The following is a 22,039-nucleotide window of genomic DNA, read 5'->3' as shown; positions in this document are numbered from 1 at the left end:
ATCTTTTTCTCTAACATCTTTCTCCCCAGCCACACCCTACGCACAGCAACCGCGCGTGTCTTCTTCTCCACCGAATCCCTGTGCGTGATGCAGGGCTCGCACGGAGCAGGCTCGCGCCTCTTTCTTCAATGACTTAACTGTGTGTATCTAATGCAACAGCTAATATCAACTGACTACACGACCGACATTGCTCACGTGTCCAAACAGCTGTATGACAGACACTGTTCTAAGCGCCTTCTGTGAGTTCACTCATCTCTTTCTCATAATAACTCTAGGAAGGAAGTGCTACAGTAATCCCCGTTTTACAGATCGGGAGGCAAGTGTGGACAGGTTCAGTAGCGTCCCCAAGTTTACATACAAATGGCACAAGTGAGGTTTGGACTCTAGCAGTCTAGCTCTAGACCCACTCCTTTTTTTTTTTTTTTTTTTTCCCCAGACTATTACAGGGATAAAAATGTTTAGACCCATTCTTAACCACTACTACTCTCTTACGTCTGTTCTGCCTTCATTCTAGAGCCCAGCACTCCAGATGTACGTCTGATGCAGGAAAATCCAGCTTCCCCAGACTCAGAAATCAAAACTGAGGGTCATGGTTATGCCAAGCTCCAGGGTGGAGCCCTATCCCTTAGCACAAGAATGCCCAAAAGTCCTCCTCCCTGGCAGCCTGCACACTGAGCACTCTGCAACAGGTTGTTATAGCAACTGAAGCAGCACCAGAGAGTAGAGGAAGAGGAAAAGGTAATTTTAGCATCACACAGAGTTCCGAACCCCAACTCAGCCACTACCAAAACCAGCTAAAGAACACTCGCTAGTTCTTAGGTATTGTTGAGATCACTTGCCTAGTAGTCGGTTTGTTGTTTGTTAATGCTGTGATATAAATGCACAGGTGTGTGGGAGGGTGGAGAGGAGGATACACCAGAAAAAAGACGACAAAGGGGAAGGAATGAAACGTCACCCCAGATGTCATCGCAATCATTTTTAATGATTATCAAAAAGCTATGTAATCATTGATGAGTACTAATGATTTAATGAATGAAAGAATAGAATATGCATAAGGGGCAACATGCTTTGGTAAGTGACTATTTTATTTACATTCCTTTATTCTTTCATATGTGTCTTCCCATCTATCCCCCACCCTCACCCCCCAGGGAAAGCACCTGCTCCTGTCGTTAAGGGTCACCAGTATTACAGCCAAAGGGAGGCCACTGAGGCTTTCTCTCCCTCTCGTGGTCACGTGGTGACCTCCAAACCCCGGTACGGAAGAGGCCAGAGCTCTCCTCTGGGCTCGGAAGGAGAAGAAATTACTGAAAAGACGTCTCTGGAAACAGGTCTGCTCTCCCCCTGCCTCAACCTCCAGAAGCCACCGCCTGGCGTGTTTGGGAGCAGGAAAGCCCAGGCAGGCCCCACGGCCAAGAAGGGAAGGCCAGCTGGTGGCCGGCGCTGGGGACAGCAGAGGCCGAGTCCTCTCACGGCACACTCTCAGCCACCACGGGCTGGTTTAAAGTCTGCGACAAACTCTCAGCTGAACAAGACTTCCTTCAAATCATATGTTCCTTCGTCTGTGATACAAAGCCCGTGAGCTCCCATTGCTTCACACATGTGTAAACTGAATTAGTAGAAAAGTGCTGTAAAACTGGGAAAAAATTTTCACCGTCATCCTTCCTTCACAGCACCCCTCTGAAGACCCTGACTCAACACCCTCTTTTCCAGGCCCCAATCGTACCCGCTTCCCGACGGCAGACGCGCCGTGCGTGTGTGCTGGGGGCGGGAGGGGCCGCACCTCACTGTGCCACCCAGTAAAACCCACACCCAGCAGGAGGGTGGCGTTGCCCCAAACCCCCGGCAGGTGGCGCAAGGGACTGTGGCTGAATTGTCTCCGGGTTCCAAAAGAACAGGAAGAAAATGTTGAAAATCCTTTTGCTTTCCTTGATTCCAATGAAAACATCTTCCCTGCAGGTGGCCTCTAACACTCTACTGAAGGTCAACCCAGCTAGGGTTTCCTAGTGATTATCACAGGGCAAGGGGACCCTGGAGAAGCCACCTTTTAAAAATGAACAGGATTCCCTTTGTGGTCTGTCAATAACATGAGAATTAGCCGAGTCTCGGCTCTAACCCATCCAGGTCAGGGATAACAAACGGTGACCCCTGGGTTGAAGCAGGCCTGCAGAAGGTGGTTTTCTGACCTGCACAACGCGTAACACATTATATTAATATATTTTTTAATTATTTGCCAGCAGGAAATTTCACATGGAATCAGCTTTTCAGTTTCTCTTGAAAAATTTAAAGATCTGGCCCGAGAAGGCCCATTTCCACACACAGCAAAAATCAGCTAAAGCTAAGTACCACCTGCTTCCCTTACAGAGGGTCTTCACACCCACACAGCCCGACTTGTAACCCCTGCTTAGGCTATGAGTCCTGGCCCTACACAATAAACGTAACTCCACAAAAACCAAAAACAAATGTATTGTCCAATATAGTCAATTGTACAAGCGCACAGCTCTCTAACACCACAGAGGAGGAGGAGTTTCTACCTTTAGATGATTAATAAACTAGCACAAAGCAATTAGGTAACAATATACCAGAATGGCCGCTCTGGGGTTGGCCACTCAGATGGTCGGTCGTACCCCAGTCACCTGGAAAGAACTGGTTTCTGATGGGTTAGGCTCTCGGCTTCTCTGCCTAGGAGGATTTTCGAAGAAGGTGGGCTCTGATTTTCTGAAGACTGTCTTAGGTTTTCTAAAGAAAGTGCTGCACACCTTCCAGACCTCTCACCCTAAAATCCAACAACAAGATTTGGAAAATTCTCACCTTGGCAGCCCCGATCTGCTCCTTTCGAAACTTCTCCAAGGGAGTGATGAGCACCTCACTGGCATTCTCAATCTGGTGAAAAAAAACAGAGGAGGGGGGAAAAGACACAAAAGCAGTATCAGTAGAGAATTGCAGCAGCTCCACTGTGAGATGCCGCCTCCTGTCTTGGTATAAAATTGGAGTAAGCAGTATTACACATGAACTAATAACATGTCAAATCAAAATCTAGTCACCAGTTCAAAACATGGTATTCCTCCCATGCACGATTCATATTGAGTCCTTCAAAGTGAGGACCTCTAAACCTATAAGCATCCATCCAAAGGCAGAGGGGTACTGGTGACAGTAGGGTCTACGTTTCAAGCTGCAGGTGACATCTTCTTGTAAATGTTCATTCATGCAAGTTATAGGTAAAGTAGATCAATACTGAGTCTAGGTTAAAAACAAAAACACAACACCTCTGGGCATCTGTTGGCATCAAAACTTTTCAAGACCAATTTGGTGTTGCCCTGCCAGAACTGAACTAGACTGGGGCCAAGACATCTGTGCTGCCTCCTGACCACAGCTGTCTCTCGATGTCATCTCACAGGGCTCACCCCTGGGTTTTGTGCTCCAACCCACCGTCACCCCAACACACCCCCAATGCGCCACACTCCCCCCACCTCGGGGCCCCTTTGCCTCTGGCTCGTCCCTCAAACATTCTATTCCCAACCCCTTACAGGGACAGCTCCTTACTATAACTAAGCTTTCTGCTTAAAGGTCACCTCTTTGGGGAGGCTTTCCCTGACCACCGATGCAATCCAAAGATGCCACAGAGTGTTTACTTCAGAACAAGTGTGCCAGCTGAAGTGCTGTAATTCACTACTACCCACATTTACATAAACACACACACGTACACATATATACATGTCTTGCAAATGCTCAATTTTCTACCACTATCCTCAAAACACAGAAGAATGCTGAAACAAAGGAGCACTCACACATTTCTGAATGACTAAATGAATGAATGGATTATTTCCTGATCGGCTGCCAACTGTGTGACCACGGGCAAAACATTTAACCTCTCTGGGCTCTAATTTCGTCATCTGCAAAATGAGTGGGCTGAATTGTTCCTGCTCTAAGATTCTACAGTCTTTTCTAAGGCAGTACGATATTTTACAATCTTTCCTTTTAAGTCATTTATTTATCCACTCTTTGCTCAACTAATTATTTCAGGAATCCCATTCCAACAAAGCATTATTTTTTCTAAAACACATGCGGCATGTCCATCGTAGGGAAGCCAACAGAGGAAATGCCAAAAGCCATAGATGGACACAGTAAGAACCGACTGGACAATGTAAGGGACAGAAAAAGTCAAATCTCCGAATTTATTTCCATTTGCCTTTTTCTCAATTTTGAGATCACTTATTTCAGAAGAGTGTATTTTAACACTGGAGTGTCCTGCTGTTATTTAACTTGCTTGATTTTTACTGTTATGTGATATTGCTTAATCAGTTCACGTCTTTTCCACAAATCACCTGCAAGTCTCTGAAGCTCACAAAGGTGTGCTGAGCCTCTGAATCAGTGGTTCTCAGCCTTAGCTGCATGTTGGAATCACCTGGGAAGCTTTTAAAAATACCAATGTATGTCCAGGCCACCCTCCAAACCAATTAACTCAGAATCTCTAAACTTGGTCTCAGACATCAGTATTTTCTAAACTTCCCGAGTTATCCCAGTTGGCATTCATGACCTAGAATCCAGTCCTAAGCAGGTGCTTAAAATGCAAAAGTGCTCAGCTGGAAATCAGGACACCCAAGTCCTTGTCCCAGTCCTCCTACTACTTGCTACCAGCCTTGGTAAGACCTGTGTTCTCATCTGTCAAATGAGGAATTGCCGATGGTGAGGAAAAAGGTTCTGCTGGGTCTAAGATTCTACGACTGTGTAACCTCCACTCAGTTCCAACACTGTGCTTGATGCTGGGGACACAAAAGCTCTGCCCCTGAGGAAGTCCTATTTGCTAAGGAGCACAGACAGGTACAGTGGTTATCAGGACACAATGCGGCCAACGCAGACTCAGAGGCCTGAACTGGACGTTAAGAAAACACAGAGGATGGGCCAGACAACTCAGGGAGTCCAGGAAGGCTGCCCAGAGAAGGTGCGGCTTTGCTGAGCTGAACTGATGATGAAGATGACACAGGGCAAGGAGGTGGAGAAGGGGCTTGTGGTGGCCAGAGACTCGGATGCAGACATCAGAAACTCGATTCACGGGCATTAATAATAAAATTGCAGAGGCAAGCTGAAAAGTATAATCCGGTCATTGTTCCCTTACCACAGGCCGTAGCAATCTGCAGGGTATTCGCAGTGATTTGCTCACCACACCCCCCACCCCCAAATACTAGCTCAGCCAAGAAATCAGACTCAAAAGAATCACTTTCCTTTCTCAGGCACGAGCACGCGCACAAACACACAAGCGTTCCCTGCTTCCGCCCACCAACAGCCCTGCTGCCGCCGCCGCACCCTCCTGATCCTGGTTCAGGCACCCAGCAGTGAGCAACCAGGAGAAACAGGGTCTCTCTCTGCAGAGCAGAAGGTGAGAGGCTACTGCTCTGGAGTTCTAAAGAAATTACCACATTTTGGGGGGTACAATGCACACTTGGGTTTGAATCCAGACTGAACTATTTACTAACTGTGTAATCCAGGACAAGTTACTTAACCTCTGTAAACCTCAATATCTTCATCCGAAAAATGGGGATAATATAGATAACACTTCACAGAGTCATCATGAGGGTTAAAATAGAAAATGCATGTGACATACTTGGCTACGTAATGTCTTAGTAAACTTGGTGCTCCAACTGCCAACTGTTAGCGTGGGAAGAGAAGAAAGTGCTCACTGATGGAATCTTCCCTAGGCCTCTGGAGCACGGCTGCCTGGAGACAAGCCCTCCTCGGGCCAGAGCAGTGTGCAGCCAGCAGGGGATTTCAAATCAGGCTTCATTCCTGACATCTGAAGGCTATCGGGGAAGATGCAAAAGAACGTCCTGCGGAGGTGGAATCTCCCGCCTGTTAATGCTGAACCATATGAGAATAAATCCTAGTATAAAGATACCTCCTAAGAACCTGGAGATCAGCATTTGATTCTTGAATTTGCACAGTGGCTCTCTTTGAAGAGCTGCACCTACACTTACCAAGTACCTGCTCACTGGATGCCAACCACAGAGCAGGCACCAGGTTAGGTGCTCCAGAATCAAAAGTGAAGAAGTGACCCCTGCTCTCAAAGGGCTCTTGCACAGGTTTAGTATGGTGGGGGAAGGAGGGAGCAGAGGGGGGCACCTTATCTCTCATTCTGCTGGTACAGAATTTGAGGCCCCCCAAAATGAGAAAATTCAAAAGATCCAGCCTTAAGTCATATACCTGATGTACAGACCTAACAGTGAACCTTTGGAAGGACAACAGTGTCGTTCTAAAGTTATCCACGAGGGCAATCCTTTAACATTTACAAAAGGCTTCAAACCCTAAAAAGATGAGTCTTGCTCAAGAGCTCGAAGCACTCAAGCGGCAGAGTCTGGGCTGGAACCCAGTTCTGTGACAACAGATGCCTTGTGCCCCTCAACACGCGCATGCTGTCTGGGAGCAAGAGCAGCACAGCCATACTCACCATCCGTATCCGTTCATCTTCCAGATTCCTGAGGACAGTGGCAAACTCCTGCAAAGACCTTGCTGGAAAAGAGAAAGGGGCCATGAGGTGGGAGGCAATGGGCCTTGGGAAGCCTTTCCAGCTCCGGCTATGATGTTATGGATTTAAATTGCTTAGCACATGCAGACACCTAAAGTCAATTGCTTCCCAAGGCTCTCATCTTTTAATCATTAACCATTAAGGGTGACTCAGAAATGCAGGTTAATTCCACCTGGCACTCGTGCTAGGGAAGGATTTCTTCAAGGAAAAGACCTGCCTGTTCCTGAGAATACCCAGGACTGGCGAGATGCTGGCAGGCTCCCAGGCCCCGGCCTGGAAGGGGTAGAGTTCCGCTTAGGAATTGAAGGATTTCCTGTCCAGAATTTGACCTCCTCAACCTTTGTCGTGGGGTTGCGTCAGAACCCAGCCTTTTCTTTGGCACCAGAACTAAACAAACAGTGCTGCTGGCATTTGGAAGCCACATCTCTGGCTTCTCCTTGGGTTCCTCCTTTTGAGTCCTCAAGTCACTCATTAATAGCATGCAGCTTGCAGCAGGGTGCTCAGACATGGGCAGTCTTCTTTGTCAGAATTGTTCACAAAGGCAACAAGCATTAAGTGCAGTAGCCCTGAGGGTACTTGGGCCCCTGGTGCGACGCTGGGAAAAGCATCCATGCATCCATGAGCTACAACAAGGATGCATCTTCACCACTCTCAGCTGTCTCCCACCTGCTCGTGCCCATCCCCAGATCCCGTGCTCTGCACGGCAACAGGAACTCGGTAAGACTTTGTTGAATTAATCAAGTCAATAAAACTTTCTCAATTCTTTCTCACTGAATGTAATCAACCAAGTTGCCCAATATAAGGGTAGGGAGCAATGACAATGCCCTGGCAAACACAGGTGTCTTGACATGCAAAGCCTCCCTGCTCAGGGCTGCCTACAGACAGATACAGGTGACAGAGAAGAGTGAAGCAGCACAGCATGGTGGTAACTGGTGACCCACTTCGGCCTCTTGTTAAACAAACAAACGGGAGAGGAGGGGACCAGAGCGACCTGGACACTGAGCTCCTCTCCCTATCTGAAGGCAGTGGCAATAACATAGCTTGGCCACCTGTTGCCAGGCCAGAATGTGGGGCCGGTAGATTAGATTCTTGAACTTTCCAAAGAAGCTGGAAAACTGGAATTTCAGATAAATTCAATTTATATGGTAATCCAATTAAAAAAATGAGAGCTGAACAAAACAAGGCTACATTCTGATGTCAACCTACGGGCTATCGTTTTGTAAATGCTGACTTAATTCTTCCCTTATCCACCTGCTTCTACTTTTGCACTAAGTTCCTAGTACTGTGGTTGGGGGGAAGAACATCACAAAACCAGCCAGAACAACACTAAAGGAAGGTGGAGAGGAGAGCTCTGCTGCAAAACTTCAGACTTTCTCCTACATGCTGGTGGGGGGGGAGTGAGGCAATCCCAGAAGTCATGGAGAAAACCAGAGTAGCCCCGATCCCTAATCCTCACGTATCTCTGCCTTGCCACTGCTACTATGGTCGTCTTTCTTTACTAGCCTTAGACACTTCCGATCCCAGGAAAAAGGCTCTGCTAGGACACTGAAAACTGACGAGCAATAAATGTTTTTATTCTCCGCACAGTTATGACTTACCTATACACATCTCATCATCTGTTTCTGCATCTCCTATGCACTGAAATTTAAATTCATTTAAGGAATCTGCAAACTTCCGCTTCGCTGAAGACAAATCTAGCAAGAAAAAGAAAGGCAAAATCAGGAATTGCTCAAATTAAACTGGCTTTCTAATGTGCTGCCCTTTCTGGTTCTTCTAGGAATATGGCAGCAAGCATATTTGTTCCCGAGTCCGTGTCGAAGTACAAAGGAATGTAAATTCAGAGTAGTAAATACTTGTTTATAACATGAAGCACTGACTTGCTCTAGAAGTTAATATTTTTGTTATATTTGCTCTAACAATTCAAGTCCTGTCTCTACTTCCTCAAGCCACAGTGAGTCCTGTCATCTCCATCTGACACATGTGGGAATCCACTTGCCTACCGAGGTCAGGGAGAATGCCTCGGTCAGAGCCAACATCGATACCCACAGCCTGCAGGTCCTCCGTGTGGTCGTTGCAGCTGCCCCCACGTCCAACTCACAACACCAGCTTTCCTTAGGGAGGGAGCCTGCGGAAGCTGGAAGGAGGGGCTGGGAACCAACCCCGTTCCATGGTACAAGAGCACCCGGCAGAGGACCAAGTTCTCTGAACCCTGCCCTGTCTGCTCTCCTCCGGAGCAGAGTGGCCAGCCCGACCACATCCTACCTGGACCATTTTCCTGGGTGGCTACATCCGCCACACCAGGAGAACAAACACCTGGCAATGTGTTTTACTGGGGTAAAAACATATTCCACGCATAGTATCTATACCAAAAGCTTTCGGAGGACCTTGTCAAATGAAAAAAAAGATACGCTTTCATTTAAGATAGTAATAAAAGCCAATGATCCTTCCTGAGCCTTCAGTTCCTGTTAAGGGTATAAAAGCACCAAGGCACCTTTAAGTGGACTGACAGATCTGGCCGCTCAGTACAAATGTGCTTAACTTAATTCCACGTGCAGCCTTCCTGCAGATCAGGCTCATCATTCAAATTACCCTCATACATGTCTCCCTCATTGGAGGGGAAATGGCATTATGTTCGAATTCCCGGCGGAGGGAAATATGAGGCATGACTGGCAGAGAGGCCTGGCTTTAATCAGACATGGGGAGGGAAGGGGCATATTCCGGCTTCACAGAGCAACATAACCTACTAGAAGAAAAGCATCCATGATCCCCAGTACTTCTCTTTCTCGGCTTCCAGATTTGTCCCTTGAGGTTAGGGGTCATGTTTTTCATCTTCTGATTTTGTTTGGTTTGTTCCCTCCCCACGGCCTGGCAGTGCATCCTGCTCGGTGTGTGCTGAATAAATGTGCGGGGGGGCTCTGTATACAAATCCAAGCCCCCGTGCTAACTGCAAGCAGTGGCTGCTAGCAGAAAAGCCAGGCTTAGGCCACGCTGCTGTGCTCAGGTCCGGGGCTACTGCATGGATACCAGCAGCTCCTGCCCCCGGACCGCCCTCCCACTGGCTCGGATGACATGGTCCCAAGCTAGCCGTGGCTTGTGCAAAGCACTCTGCTCCAGACCAAAAGAGGAAGGCACTTGGGGTGGAGAAGGGGAACACAGGAGCCAATAGCCAACAGTCTCTGGTCTCTTCCTGGTTCATGGAATGGTCTTTGCCAAGAAGTCAAAAGATGCTAGCAGAAGACTCAGGCATCTATCAAAACTGGCTAACCCAGGCTGAGGCTACCGCTCAGACTACAAATCGCTCCCTGGCAAGGCAAGAAAGAAACAGATGCATCTGAAAGTCAGAACGCTGTGGGAAGGAAAGAGACGGCTACAGGCAGGCAGGAGAAAAAAGGAAGAGAATAATATTTGAGAGTGGAAGACAAAGCCCTCTAAGAGCCCCAGTGTGTGCGCCTTGAGTGTGGGTGTGGCCGTACACATCCTTATTTTAGTTAGAACGTTCCCCCAATCAGAACTCACAAAGAAAGGCCTGAGCAAAGAGTAAACGCAGGCTTGCTTCTCTACCCACCTGACAACCCTCCTGTACCTCCCCAGAAGGCAAGAAAGACACTCACCTCAACAAAGTGGGAAAAGAGTGAAACGTAAGCCAGGCTTAGGCAAGCTCCCAGCGCGCACCTGAGCAGCCGCGCTGCCAGGGACAGCTGCCAGCGAGGAGCAGGGCGCGGCTCGTAAGGCACAAGGCGGCCTTTGTGGAGCCTCTGCACAGGTGGACCCATTTAACCAGGGCAGGGCCTGTCCGCTTATGGCCAGATGGGGACCTGACTTCATCGTCCGGTGGCACCGAGCACACCCTGCCACAGCGCAACCCTGAGAAGCAACGCGGGCCCGGGAAGCTGGGGAAGGAGCCAACGCCCCGCGGGAGATTAGGTAATGACAACTGCTGGTGTGGAGCTGACGCCGGGCTGCAGGCCAGAGAGGACAGCTGGGTCGAGCCAGAACCCCCGTGACTGGACCTGAAAAGTAACCCGCCTCGGGCTTGGCAGAGGAATCTTTCAGCAAAGCTACAGTGGATACCTGTCGTCCCGCTTGTTGGAAATCCTTTCCCCAGTCTCTGGGACAGCACGTCAAACTTGTTTTGGAGAACCTCCTTTCTCTGCTTGCATTCTATGGGGTGCTTATTACAGGTTGATCAACCCCAACCCCTGGGCCCCACTGGCTCCTGGGTTCAAATTCCAGCTCCACCATGTATGGGATACGTAGCTAACCCTGGGTCAGCCACGCAGTCTCAGCTGTCTCACCTGACAGAAGCCACCCAGCTGTGGGTTAGGTAGGGAATCCCGTGAGGCACACTGTATAAGCTCTGCACGTCCTCAGGGTCAGTTCCAGGCAAAACTGGGCTATTCTTTCCTAATACATGAATCCTCTGATAACAGAGCCCAGGGAAGATAAGCCTGAATACCTGTGTTTGGAGCCCAGAGAAGGGAAAGGACTGACATAAAAGCACACAGCCACTAAGGAGGGGACGTGTGACTTAGTCCTGTGAACTGAGATTCCTGTAGCATGTGGGAACACCACGCTGCCTCACCCTATTAAGATAAACCCCTCTGTGTTACTTGGGAGAATGAAGAGGACATAAAAAAGGAACTTTCTACCCAAAAGCCGTTGTTTCTTGCCTATTTCAACCCAATAGGGTTGGTGGTGTCTTCCATAGATTATCACCTTGGATATGCAGCTCCCCAGGGATTCATTTCGGGAGCTTTCCCTCTGATGCACACAGGAATCTAACACGTACGTTCCAGCGAGAGGAGAGGGAGAAGAGGAGAGGCTGGTACTGGTGCTGGGCGCGTGCCAAGCTCCGTGGCCCCCTGCTCGTACAGCCCCGCTGTTTCATGCACGGGCAGTGCAAGTCACAGCAAGGAGCCAAGCAGAGTCAAGAATATTTACTTTGCAGAAACATCTGTTGCTGGAAAAGCAGAATGCTGGCCAGTGTGGAGCGAAGTCGTAACTGTCAGCATCCGGAGAGGCCAAGTGTCTGCTTTCCAGAGTAGCTAGGCCAGGCGGGTACAGGATATGGAAGCAGCTAGAAGTCTGGGCCTTGAGAGATACTGCCAAAGCCATCTGCCCATTCAGGGGCCAGAGGAAAGTGCCCTTTCTTCCCGGAGACGCCATCTCAGCAGATACTCATCTGCACAGGGTTTAAGAGAATTTAACCCAATAACGATCCTTCTTTTACTAAAACAGAAGGTTTACCTTAACTCTTTTAAAATTAGAATCTACCTTAATTTTAAACAAGTTTGGCCAGTAATACAAGTAATTTCCTTTTTCTCCTGGGGTAAAACTGAACATACATGTACTCACACAAACAAGCACACGTGTACACCCACATAATGAAGGACTCAATGTAACCTTATGTTTATTTTCAGTGCATCTATTGCCTTTGTGCCCTCCAAAGCTATCAAAATTGTGTATTAACTACCCTTAAAAATTGTTGCTACTCAGTCGCACCTTTCTCTCTAGACTTAGAAAGTGATTAGTTAATAAAGACTATTACTGAGGTAAGAACTTGCAACAGGCTGCTTATAGAAAAAGAAAACCAAAGTCCCAGGCTTTGTTAATCCCTCCCTTCTCTGAGTACCAGTTACACTGACTCTCCGCCTCACTACCTTGTATTTGGAATCATTCTGGAATTATTCAAGAATGGCTTCCTGTCATAATGCACAGAGAGTACCTAGGACAGGGCTGGACATAGGACCCCTCAAAACCTGCCATGCTGATCTGAGGGGGCACAGCAAGATAAGCTAGCTTGTGGGTGGAATGTCCCAGAGTCCCCAGAGAGGACCCATGACTGAGAGCCCAGAGATGGACACCAGCCCCCCCAGAGACTACAGGTTCAGTCCACGCCCCCAGCCCCAGGTAAAACTCAACACACTCAAAGTCAAGCTCTCTCTGCCCTCCCACCCTCCCCCGAGAGGGCCAGCAAAGGGCCTCCTCCTGCATCCCCAGCACGATGAAGGACACTGCCACGCACCCGCCACTCAAGTCAACACTGTGTGTCGTCCTTCACATGCAGCAGGCTCCTTCATGCGCAACGTCCATCCCCAAGTCTGTCCACTTTGCCTCCCAAGCATCGCTCAACTCTGCCCACTCCTCCCCATCGCTATCGGCAACTCCTAAAACCACATTTGCCTGGAAAACTGCAACTGCCTCCTCTCTGGTCTCCCCACACCCACTTTTGTCCCTCCGGTCGGTTCTCCACCCCATCGTGGCAACACCAGCAGTGAGCCCTGTGATGGCTTCCCGGAGCTCTAGGGACAAAGACCAAAGTCCCTCCCAAGGCCTGAGAGGCCCTGCAGGGTCTGATCTCCCCCACTCTGTCTCCGGGCTCCAGCTCCCCTGGCCTCTGCCCCTTCCTGGAGCATGCCCTACTCCTACCTGCCACCACATGCCTACTCTTGCCTGCAGCCCTCAGCCCAAAAGTTCCTTCCTCCAGGAAGCCTTCCTTGACTTCTCTAACCAGGCCAAACCCAACCCTATTTTCCACTCCCTGAGTACTATGCACCTTTTCTTCAGAGCAACTTGTGCAAGTCTGGCTGGAGCCTGGTATAGGTAGGAATGTGCTTACTATTAACATGTACCCCCCTCCCCTACTGTTGTCCATTGAGGAAGATTCCAACAGAGCTGGAAGGAGACCCACCACCAACCAGCAGGAACACGAAGAAAAACCTCTATACCAAGGGACCCAGAGAAATGAGCTACAAACAAGCCAGCTGTGGCCACCGTCTGTGTCCTCTTTTAGCCCAAGCCTAACCCCAAGCCTGGATGGAGTTACAACAGTTTTAAAAAGAGTCCCTAGAGATCTTTCTTTTCTCTCTCTCCATATTGGGCAAACTGAGAACAGAACATATCCGTTCAGAAACTGTGCTTGGACAAAGGCGTTTCCCCCAAGTCTGTATGTGGCATTTTAAACCTAGTTCAATGTGCTTAACTCATTATAAGGAAGTGACGTTCCCCTGTTAAGTGCCATGCTGCATCCTGAACCCCTGCATTACACCGGCAAACAGAAACAGACCCTGTTCAAATCTTACAACCGAACAAAATTCCCCATAGCGTGACTCGCAGTCTTACCTGTGGCCACTAGGTGGCAATCAACTATATCAGAGGAGGTGTGCTAGGACTCGAGGAGAAATGACAAGGCCAGCCTTCAAGGCAGTGCTGAGGACAGGGTCCCAAGGAGGATGCACCCACCTGAGAAGGGAAACATCCTAGGGGTGCTGAGTCAGCAGCTGGAGAAGGGGCCCCGGCCTCCAGGTGGGCAGAACTGCTCTAATGCATTCAGCGGCCTGTGCTCTTAGAAAGCATACTCGAGGCTGCGATGCAGAGGGGAAGGGGGAAGGAGGTGAACTCGCGGCCAACCTTTCCCTCACATCTTTTCACATCTGGCTCGAAAACCTCTCCTCTCCCCAGGGCAGAGGATATGCCCACCAACCATGCCGGCCACAGCACCTTACATAACGTGCGTTCTGATTATACATCTGCGTGCCTTTCCTGAGGCCATTTCCCTAAAACTGTATTTCCTAAATGAGGCCATAGTTAGCATCGACTCTGGAGAATTTGTTTTTCCAACCAGAGCACTAAGGCTAATGAAATTTTCAGAGCTGATTTTAAAATCAAGTAGAACAAAGAAGTGTTACCCTTTCCAAGACAAGGTTTCTAATTCTAGTTACATGGAAACACCCTTCAAGAATAATATAGGAGGCCCAAACCCACCTTAATCTACATCAAAATCACTATGAATATACTATGCATTCATTTATTGGGTACGTGCTATGTAACATGTGCCTACTAAGTACTTTTAAATCCTTCCATCCTCACAAGCATCTTGTCATATTATTACTTCCATTTTGCAGATGTGGAAACTGAGGCTGAGAGGTTAAATAATCTGCCCAAGGTCATACAGCAAATGAGTGGAGGTATAAGAAATCTGGTCTCTCTGACTCCAAAACGCTTAACTACTATCTTGCCTAATTCACTCAAATATTTGAGAATCTGGTATCAATGTATTCAAAGAAAAGAAAAGACTGCATGTAGACATTCTATATCCTTAAAGGGAATACAATTTAGAAGGGCCTAATCTGTGTATACGAAACTATAAATTAAGGTAGAATGTGCTAAGGTAATCAGAGAGTAGACAAAAATGGCTACAGAAGCAGAAGCAGGATATTATTCCAGCTGGGGCCTTTGTTGGAGGCTTCACAGAAAAAAAGAAGAGGGAGCGGCACTTGGGCTGAGCCTTCAGGTTCAGTACTATTTGGATGTGTATAAACCGGCGGAGGTACGGGGCAGGGAGGCACGTCTGGAAGGTAGAAGTGGAAACAAGGCACAAAGAGATGCAAAAGCAAAGGACCCACCTCGAAAGAGCGGGAAGTTCAGCTAGTGGACAGGAGGTAAGACTATGAAGAAAAGTTAGAATCAAACCATGGAGGGACTTGAATGTTAAGCTAAAAAATTTTGGACTATCCCTTAAAGAAATGGGAGCCAGCTGAGCACCATGGAGATGTGTGCCTGTAGTCCCAGCTATTCTGGAGAATGAGCCAGGAGGATCACTTGAGCTCAGGAGTTTGAATCCAGTCAGCGGGGCAACACAGCGAGATTCCTCCATCTCTTTGGGGAGAGGGGGAGGGGAAAGGGAAAAGGAAAAGAAACAGGAACAGACTGTTACAGAGAGGAGTGACAAGATCAATTTAAACGTAGATTACTACAGAGCTGGCCCGGAATTTTGTTTTAAGACACCTACTCTAACTCCTCCATGCAACCACAGTCAAGGGGCACTCTCCCTGTGGGATAACTGGATGACAGACGACACTTCTCAACCTGGACATTGTTACAGATCACTGGTCAGCCAGGAGATAAAGAAAGAGTATAAAATAGGATTCAAAAACACTGCTCCCGAGTTGGCTCCATAGCTCAGGGGTTAGAGCACTGGTCTTGCAAAAACACTGCTCCCTACTGAAAACTCCAAGTTCAAGTTCTATCATGAATGATCAGTAACATTATCATTAGTTATACACAACTATATATAAATGATGTATACAAATATATTTGTATTTCCAAAGTGCTGTATTAGCTTTAGCTTTTCTTCATAAGAACATTGAGAGTTTTAGTGATAGCACCTGACTTTTTTTTTTTTTTTTTGGAGACAGGGTCTTGCTCTGTTGCCTGCGCTACAGTGCAGTGGCATGACCATAGCTCTCTGCAAGCTGGAACTCCTGGGCTCAAACGATCCTCTTGCCCCAGTCTTCTGAGTAGCTGGGTCTACAGATGCACACACCACCACGCTCAGCTAATTTTTTTTTTTTCCCTATTTTTTTGTAGAGACGAGATCTCCTTACATTACTCAGCTGATCTCCTACTCCTGGCCTCAAGCGTTCCTCCTGCCTTAGCTGGTTCCTTATCCCAAAAGTGCTGGTATTACAGGCATGAGCCACCATGCCTGGCCAGCTCCCGACCTTTTATGGATGAAGAAATTAAGGACTGGCTTAATGACAGTGCATGTCACATAGCAGGTGCTTAACAAACCTTTGCTTGATCAATGACTGTTGTGTCAAGTGATGTAGGCAGCATCAGATCTATGATAAAAACTCAAGCCCTAAAGAGCCCGTTCCCAAGCCTGAACTGCTCGGCCCTGATACAAAGCAGAAAGACACAAGAACAAAGGTACCGTATTTAGAACAGCCACGTTCACATGCTGCCCCAAGACGTGATAAGGCAGCAGAAGGTCAGCGCAGGAAAAACTCCCTCAAGGAAAACTGGGATGACTGGCTTCGTTAAAACAAAGAAACCCATTTTGAGGGGGACTAATCAAGTGAGGAAGCAAAAAAGAGAGGGTATTTCCAGGCAGCTCCAGTGCAAATATCACACACAGAACACAAATTAGGGGCAAGTTAGAGGGCAGGACAATGACATGTGCGGTCACTGCAAACATGGGTTTAAATCCCGGGTCTCTCACTTCCTAGCTGTGTGACTTTGGGCAAATTCCTGAATCTTTCCAAGCATCTATGTAACTGTGAGGGTAACAGTACCTCTCAGGGTTGTTGTGGGAATTTAACATGGGGGCAAATGTCACAAAGGGCAGAGCACAAGGTAGCCTGCAGATGCCGATTCGCCCGCCTTCCCAGGAGCAGAGGCGGAGTGGAAGTTTACCAGCAGGTCGGGGAGAAGAGAACCAACAAAAGCAGAATCTTAATTAGCATCAGAATTAAGCAATTTTTCCTCATTGAGTCACCAAACTAATCAAATAACCCCATTCTAGTGAACTCCTAAAAACACATTTGAGTCCCTAATGGTTTTCCCTCAGATGCTTAGAAAACTCCTAATACATCTACGAATTTATTAATACAATTTCCTTTCACCCCTACAGATGAATGACAAGGCAAAAACTCTGGTGGACTAAATAACACTATTTTTGAAACCAAACTAACTCAAAGCACTATGGGTTTCTTTTTGAGACGTTTATTAAACTCAAGCGGTGGCTTTTAAAAGCACTGGGGAAAGCGTGCTATCATCAAATCCTTTCTGTCAACTGCCTGGGGAGGCAGGCCAGCCCCAGCCGAAAGGGATTTAACAATTGAGCGTGCTAAGGTAACATCCAAGCTACCTGGGATTGACAGGGCTCACAGGCCTGAAGTGCTGGGCTTCCTGGGAAGGTAGGTGGTCCTTGGGCTTTACCCCTAAGGTAGGCACATTTTTAGAAGGCGGCAGCATTAAGAGGAGACCACATGAGTCAGACCAAAGGTTCTGCATGGAGAGCAGGTCAGACTCAGGCTGGGAAGACCAGAAGGGGCCAGATGGGCAGAGCCAGAGGGTGGGCTGAGAATGGGGCAAGTGTTCCTCTCTCAACACCAAGCAGGAGAGCAGATGGGAGGAGGATCCTGGCTGGAGCCTCAAGACTTAGATTTTGCTTCCGGAATGCCCTCCCCTCTGCAGCAGAGTTTCTCAAGCTTTGAGGTGCACCCAATCACCCAGGGATCTTGTCAAAATGCTGGTTCTGGTCCAGCAGGCCTGGGAGCTGGAGGGGCTGCAATTCTAACAAAGTCCCCGGTGAAGCCAATGATGCTGGTCCAGGCACCACACTCTCCAAGGCGAAGGTCTGGACTCCCACTCAAGACCCCGAGAGCAAAGATTACAGCTTCTTTATCCCTGCAGCACAGTGCCTGGAACATACAGGACTCCAGTACATATTGGAGAAATGAATGAATTAATTCCTTGAGAGCACTGAATCTGTTGCAGACAAAATGGAAGAAAACCTAGAATAAGAACCATAAAAGGGTCGCCTCCTTACACAGTCGCAACTATACATGTGAACCCAGAGAAAGTACTCATCAGAGAAGTCATTTGAAAGCTGGGGGGCGGAGCCAGTTGACCTTTAAGGTCCCTTCCAGCTCTAAGATTCCTTCCAAAGTACCTTTTCTGGGCCTTTTATTTGTTTTTAATAGGGAAGTTTATATACTGGATATCCCTACAGGAAGGCACACCTCTATGTCATTCTCAGAGAGCAGGTTCCAAAAATCCAATTGAGAAAACACAGACTCTGTTAGTCTCAGCAAATAACCATAGCAACTAATACCCCCCAAATGAAATGATGTCTTCACAATGATGTGCTGGCTCAATTAGATTAAGAGGGTGACGTGTACCATCTGAAAATTTATGGTCATGAACTTACAGCAAAAGCCAGACCTTGTTGGAAGAGGTTTATAAGAAAGGTCTTGCCAATAAATCGAAGAAGGGACAAAGAGCCAGAAAAAATCAAGCAGATGAGTAAACTCAGGCAGGACGGCTCTCCCTGTCCACAGTCCACGCAGGCAAGGCCCAAGCACCTGGATACGAATCCATGACTTGGTAAAACAGCTACAAATCCGAATCTGAGTATGACCACTTCCACCAGGGAGGCAGCAAGCAACTGCCATTTTATCCTCTTTCTTTGCCTTTCTTCATGCATATTACAAAAGGAAAATGAATACTGCCACCTCCGAAAAGTCTGCAGAAAGATTGACCAAAATAATCGTAAAAGTTTTAAATGAAAAACAAGAAAACTGCAAAATAGTACATTATGGATGATAATGAATTTCCAATCACATTAATTTCTCCACAGGTCATCACGAATGCCAATCTTTCTGTTCCCAAGTCTTTAGATCGGAGTTAGAATCTGTGAATGAAAAACTCTGCATCTGTAAGTACTACACCTATTGTCTTTCTACATCCTTAGGCCTACCTCTCCCAGGGTCTGGATGATCATTTGCCCTGAACAAATTTGGGCAAGCGAGAACCTCAGTTGAAAAGCAGGAAAGAAGCCAAGGCCAGTCACCTCCCTGTAATCCCTGAGCCTTTTCTAGCAAAGAACAAACAGAAAGAAGAACCACAAACCAACCAACAGCCCAGCCCCACGAATCGGGGCTTACCTGGCATTCAACTGTCGTTAACTCAGAAAGTCACAGACGGCAGAACCTGGGGACACACACATAGTCAGCCACACCGCCAGCTGTTCTCACCAACAGCTAAGATGAAGTTGAGGGTAGTCAAGGGGAAAACAGGGCCCGGTGGCCTTCGACTAGCCAAATAGCTGAGATTCGTGGTTAGCAGACTCCCAGGATTCAAAATCTCGTCTCCCCCACTTACACGGTCCCTGCACTCAGTTTCCACCTGTGTGAAAAGGAGCTACAAGGAAACCTGCCTCCTGAGGTTGCTGTGAGAAAAGAGATGATGCTGGAAGTGCTTAGCACAGGGCCTGGCCTGCAGCAAGCACTCAACAAACCAGAGGTATTATTATTTATATGTATATATATAATAAATAAAATGCCAGGCTGCTTTACTTCTACGTAAAACTGAGAGGACAGTGAAGCCACCTTGCCCCCTCCCACCCATCTTCTAGTCCCTGCCACTTTGCCCTCCTCTCGCCCTCGTTCCCACGAGGCTCCTTGCAGCATCATTGGGATGCAAACTGCATCAGCCTCATCCCTGGACGCAGCTCAGACACCCCTTGCCACCAATACCACAGGAAGCAAGGCAGTGGCTCCTCAACACCAGAATGAGTTCAATTAAAAAAAGGAAAATCCACTCATCTCCCCCTGGATTAAATGAACATTTCCGGAAGAAAAAAAAAAGAGAGAGAGACATTCTGAAGAGAGCCACACCTAATAACGTTCCCAGAAATTAGTTTCACTTTCTTTTATATCCCTGTTTAATTAGCCACTTCCCTGCTGCACCTCAGGGGAGGCTGGTGCTCCAGGGACCAAGCAGGGAAGTCCCAGAGGGCAAACATTCACCCTCCTCTTAGGTTCCCAAGAAATCCCCATGCACTCCACCTCCCTGCCGGACACTGTCTCCTCCCTAGCCTGGTCCCCAGTCCTAATAAGAACTCATGCCCCAGCTAGTTCTCCAAGTACCCCTTGCTGCAGACCACCACAGAATTTGAGAGGCCAAAGATCAGTGTTTCATATTTTGCTCAATACAATTGAGTACCCTTGCAACAGACTTTGCTAGGATGCCTGCTGCCCCAGCCACTGGGATCAAGATCTCTGGGGCTGGTGCCCAGGAATCTGGGCTTCCCAGGCAATTTTAATGCATGCTGAAGTTTGAGAAATGATATCACCTAAACCTTCAGAACATTTAGTACCAAGTACCAATAATCGAATTGCACCAGGTTACAAAGGTGGAGCTCCACGGAGCAAGCCAGATCTTCTAATTCCTGATAGTAGGTTTACAAATGTTCCCATAGCAGACAATTAATGCTCATGATAGAAGAAATCTAGGTGACAGCGGGGGTGGGTGGAGGAAACACCAGAATTCATTTTAAAAATCACAAATTACAAAGCCTGTGTCTTTCAAAAAACATTCTCAATCATGTCTCTCATTCTGAAGCCCAGACAACTGACCAGGAACGCAACTCTGTTGGGGGTCTGGTTTGTAGAGCCCCAGCTCATGGCACCTGGAGCTGATGAACAGCCCTGGTGCTGACTGTCCACAAACCCATCCGGAAACCAGGCTTCCCATAGAAGGAGCAGCTGCCTTAAGCACCTGGGGAGCCAAGCACTCTTGGACTATGAGCCTGGGTGGGGGCTGCCAATATAAGCTCTGCTCAGCTAATCTTCTCTGAGCCTACAAACAGCAAACCAGACACACAGACTCAAGTGAAGCCAAGATGCAGCTCACGGGGCAGCTGAAAAATGAGAATGCCTGAGGCCTAGGCAGGGCAGCTTCACGGGCATGCAACCTAGATAGTTACACCAGGCCCCATGCTCAGAAGGGCCTGCTTGGTTTAATACTCTGCCACAGCTGTCTTGAAATGGTTAACAGTTTTATCTTTGATCTTGCATTTTGTGAGTGACGTCTGGTGGGACAGTGTGGCATGCAGGTGTGCAGAGGAGATGTGTACAACCTGGGTGTCATCCATGACTGCTGTAATTCCTTTTGGCCCATGTGCACATGTGCTTGTGAAGCCCATGAGCATGGAATTATGGAGGGCCCACGATAGGTGGGAGCTCAGGAGACTCAAAGTGAGTGTGTTGTGTCTACGACTGAATAAGCAACCGCGGACAGCCCCCGAGGGGCCAGCATGCCTTCCATGTCAACCAGAGCTTGCCAGATGCAAGGAAAAGGCCATGGCGTTCTAAGACACACAAACTGCCCAGGAACCCTAGCAGAACCTTTCTTTCTCCTGTTATTTCCCTGGATAGGCCAGCCAGTGACACTGACCAAGGTGACATAGGACAGGGATAACCTATAGTCTCTTTCCTTTCAGTCCTTCCCTACTCACCAGTAAGCCAAAGGTAGAGCATGTTGAAACAATGTGTGTACATTAAGAAGTGAAATACAGTTATTTTGTGCATTTTCACTATTCTTGGAAGAATGAAACAAATGCACATGAGCTACAAAATATGGATTTTGTAATCTTGGTGATTCTGCATACAAGTCAGATGATCTTATATTTACATTTAAAATTGGCATTGACAATATAAAGATGAACAGAATTCACACTAATAATTTAAATTTTTAATTTTTCTTTTTTAGAACAACATTAAATAGCAAATTAAAAACACCATGACAAGTCAAGACAGAGACCAGAAAAGAAAGAAGCTTTCTATTTTAATGCATTTATAACAGTACTTATGTCTGCTTTTTGAAAAGGAGCCCCACAGATTAAGTAGCCAGCCCTGGGCACAGGAACACCCTGAGACTGCTCTTCCACCTCAGTTAACTCCCCTCTCCTCCTGCAGGTACCTGGGGAAAGACCTGAGTCCAGGTGACCACCACCTCTGGCCTGGACTCCTAACTGGCCTCCCGCTTCTCCCTGCTCCCCACCAGACCATTTGTCACTCAGCTGCCCAGAACCACCTATTCAAAAGGCAGATCTGATCTTGTCATCACCACTCCCCATAACCCTCCAATTATAACTCTTCCCATTCCCCTCAAGACAAATCTGACCAGGGACTACAAAGTCTGCCTCGTCTGGCCACTCCCTGGCCTTGCCGT

General features: G+C 47.8%; 1 protein-coding gene across 3 annotated transcripts in view; it reads right to left on the bottom strand.

The window, feature by feature from the left end:
* The window catches only part of ARHGAP26 (Rho GTPase activating protein 26), a 378,528-nt gene that overhangs the window by 272,131 nt on the left and 84,358 nt on the right, over positions 1-22,039 (bottom strand). For all 3 annotated transcript variants that reach the window (XM_069484154.1, XM_069484152.1, XM_069484153.1), the window contains exons 2-4: positions 8,116-8,211; positions 6,440-6,501; positions 2,809-2,880 (exon numbers count right to left, since the gene is read on the bottom strand). In XM_069484154.1, coding sequence (XP_069340255.1) covers positions 2,809-2,880; positions 6,440-6,501; positions 8,116-8,211 — 230 coding nt within the window. The remainder of the gene's footprint in view (positions 1-2,808; positions 2,881-6,439; positions 6,502-8,115; positions 8,212-22,039) is intronic.

This window comes from Eulemur rufifrons, chromosome 10 (genome assembly GCF_041146395.1).
Source record: "Eulemur rufifrons isolate Redbay chromosome 10, OSU_ERuf_1, whole genome shotgun sequence".
Lineage (NCBI taxonomy): Eukaryota > Metazoa > Chordata > Mammalia > Primates > Lemuridae > Eulemur > Eulemur rufifrons.
The sequence above is the reverse complement of the archived record's forward strand: the minus strand, read 5'-3'. Positions and strand labels throughout refer to the sequence as shown.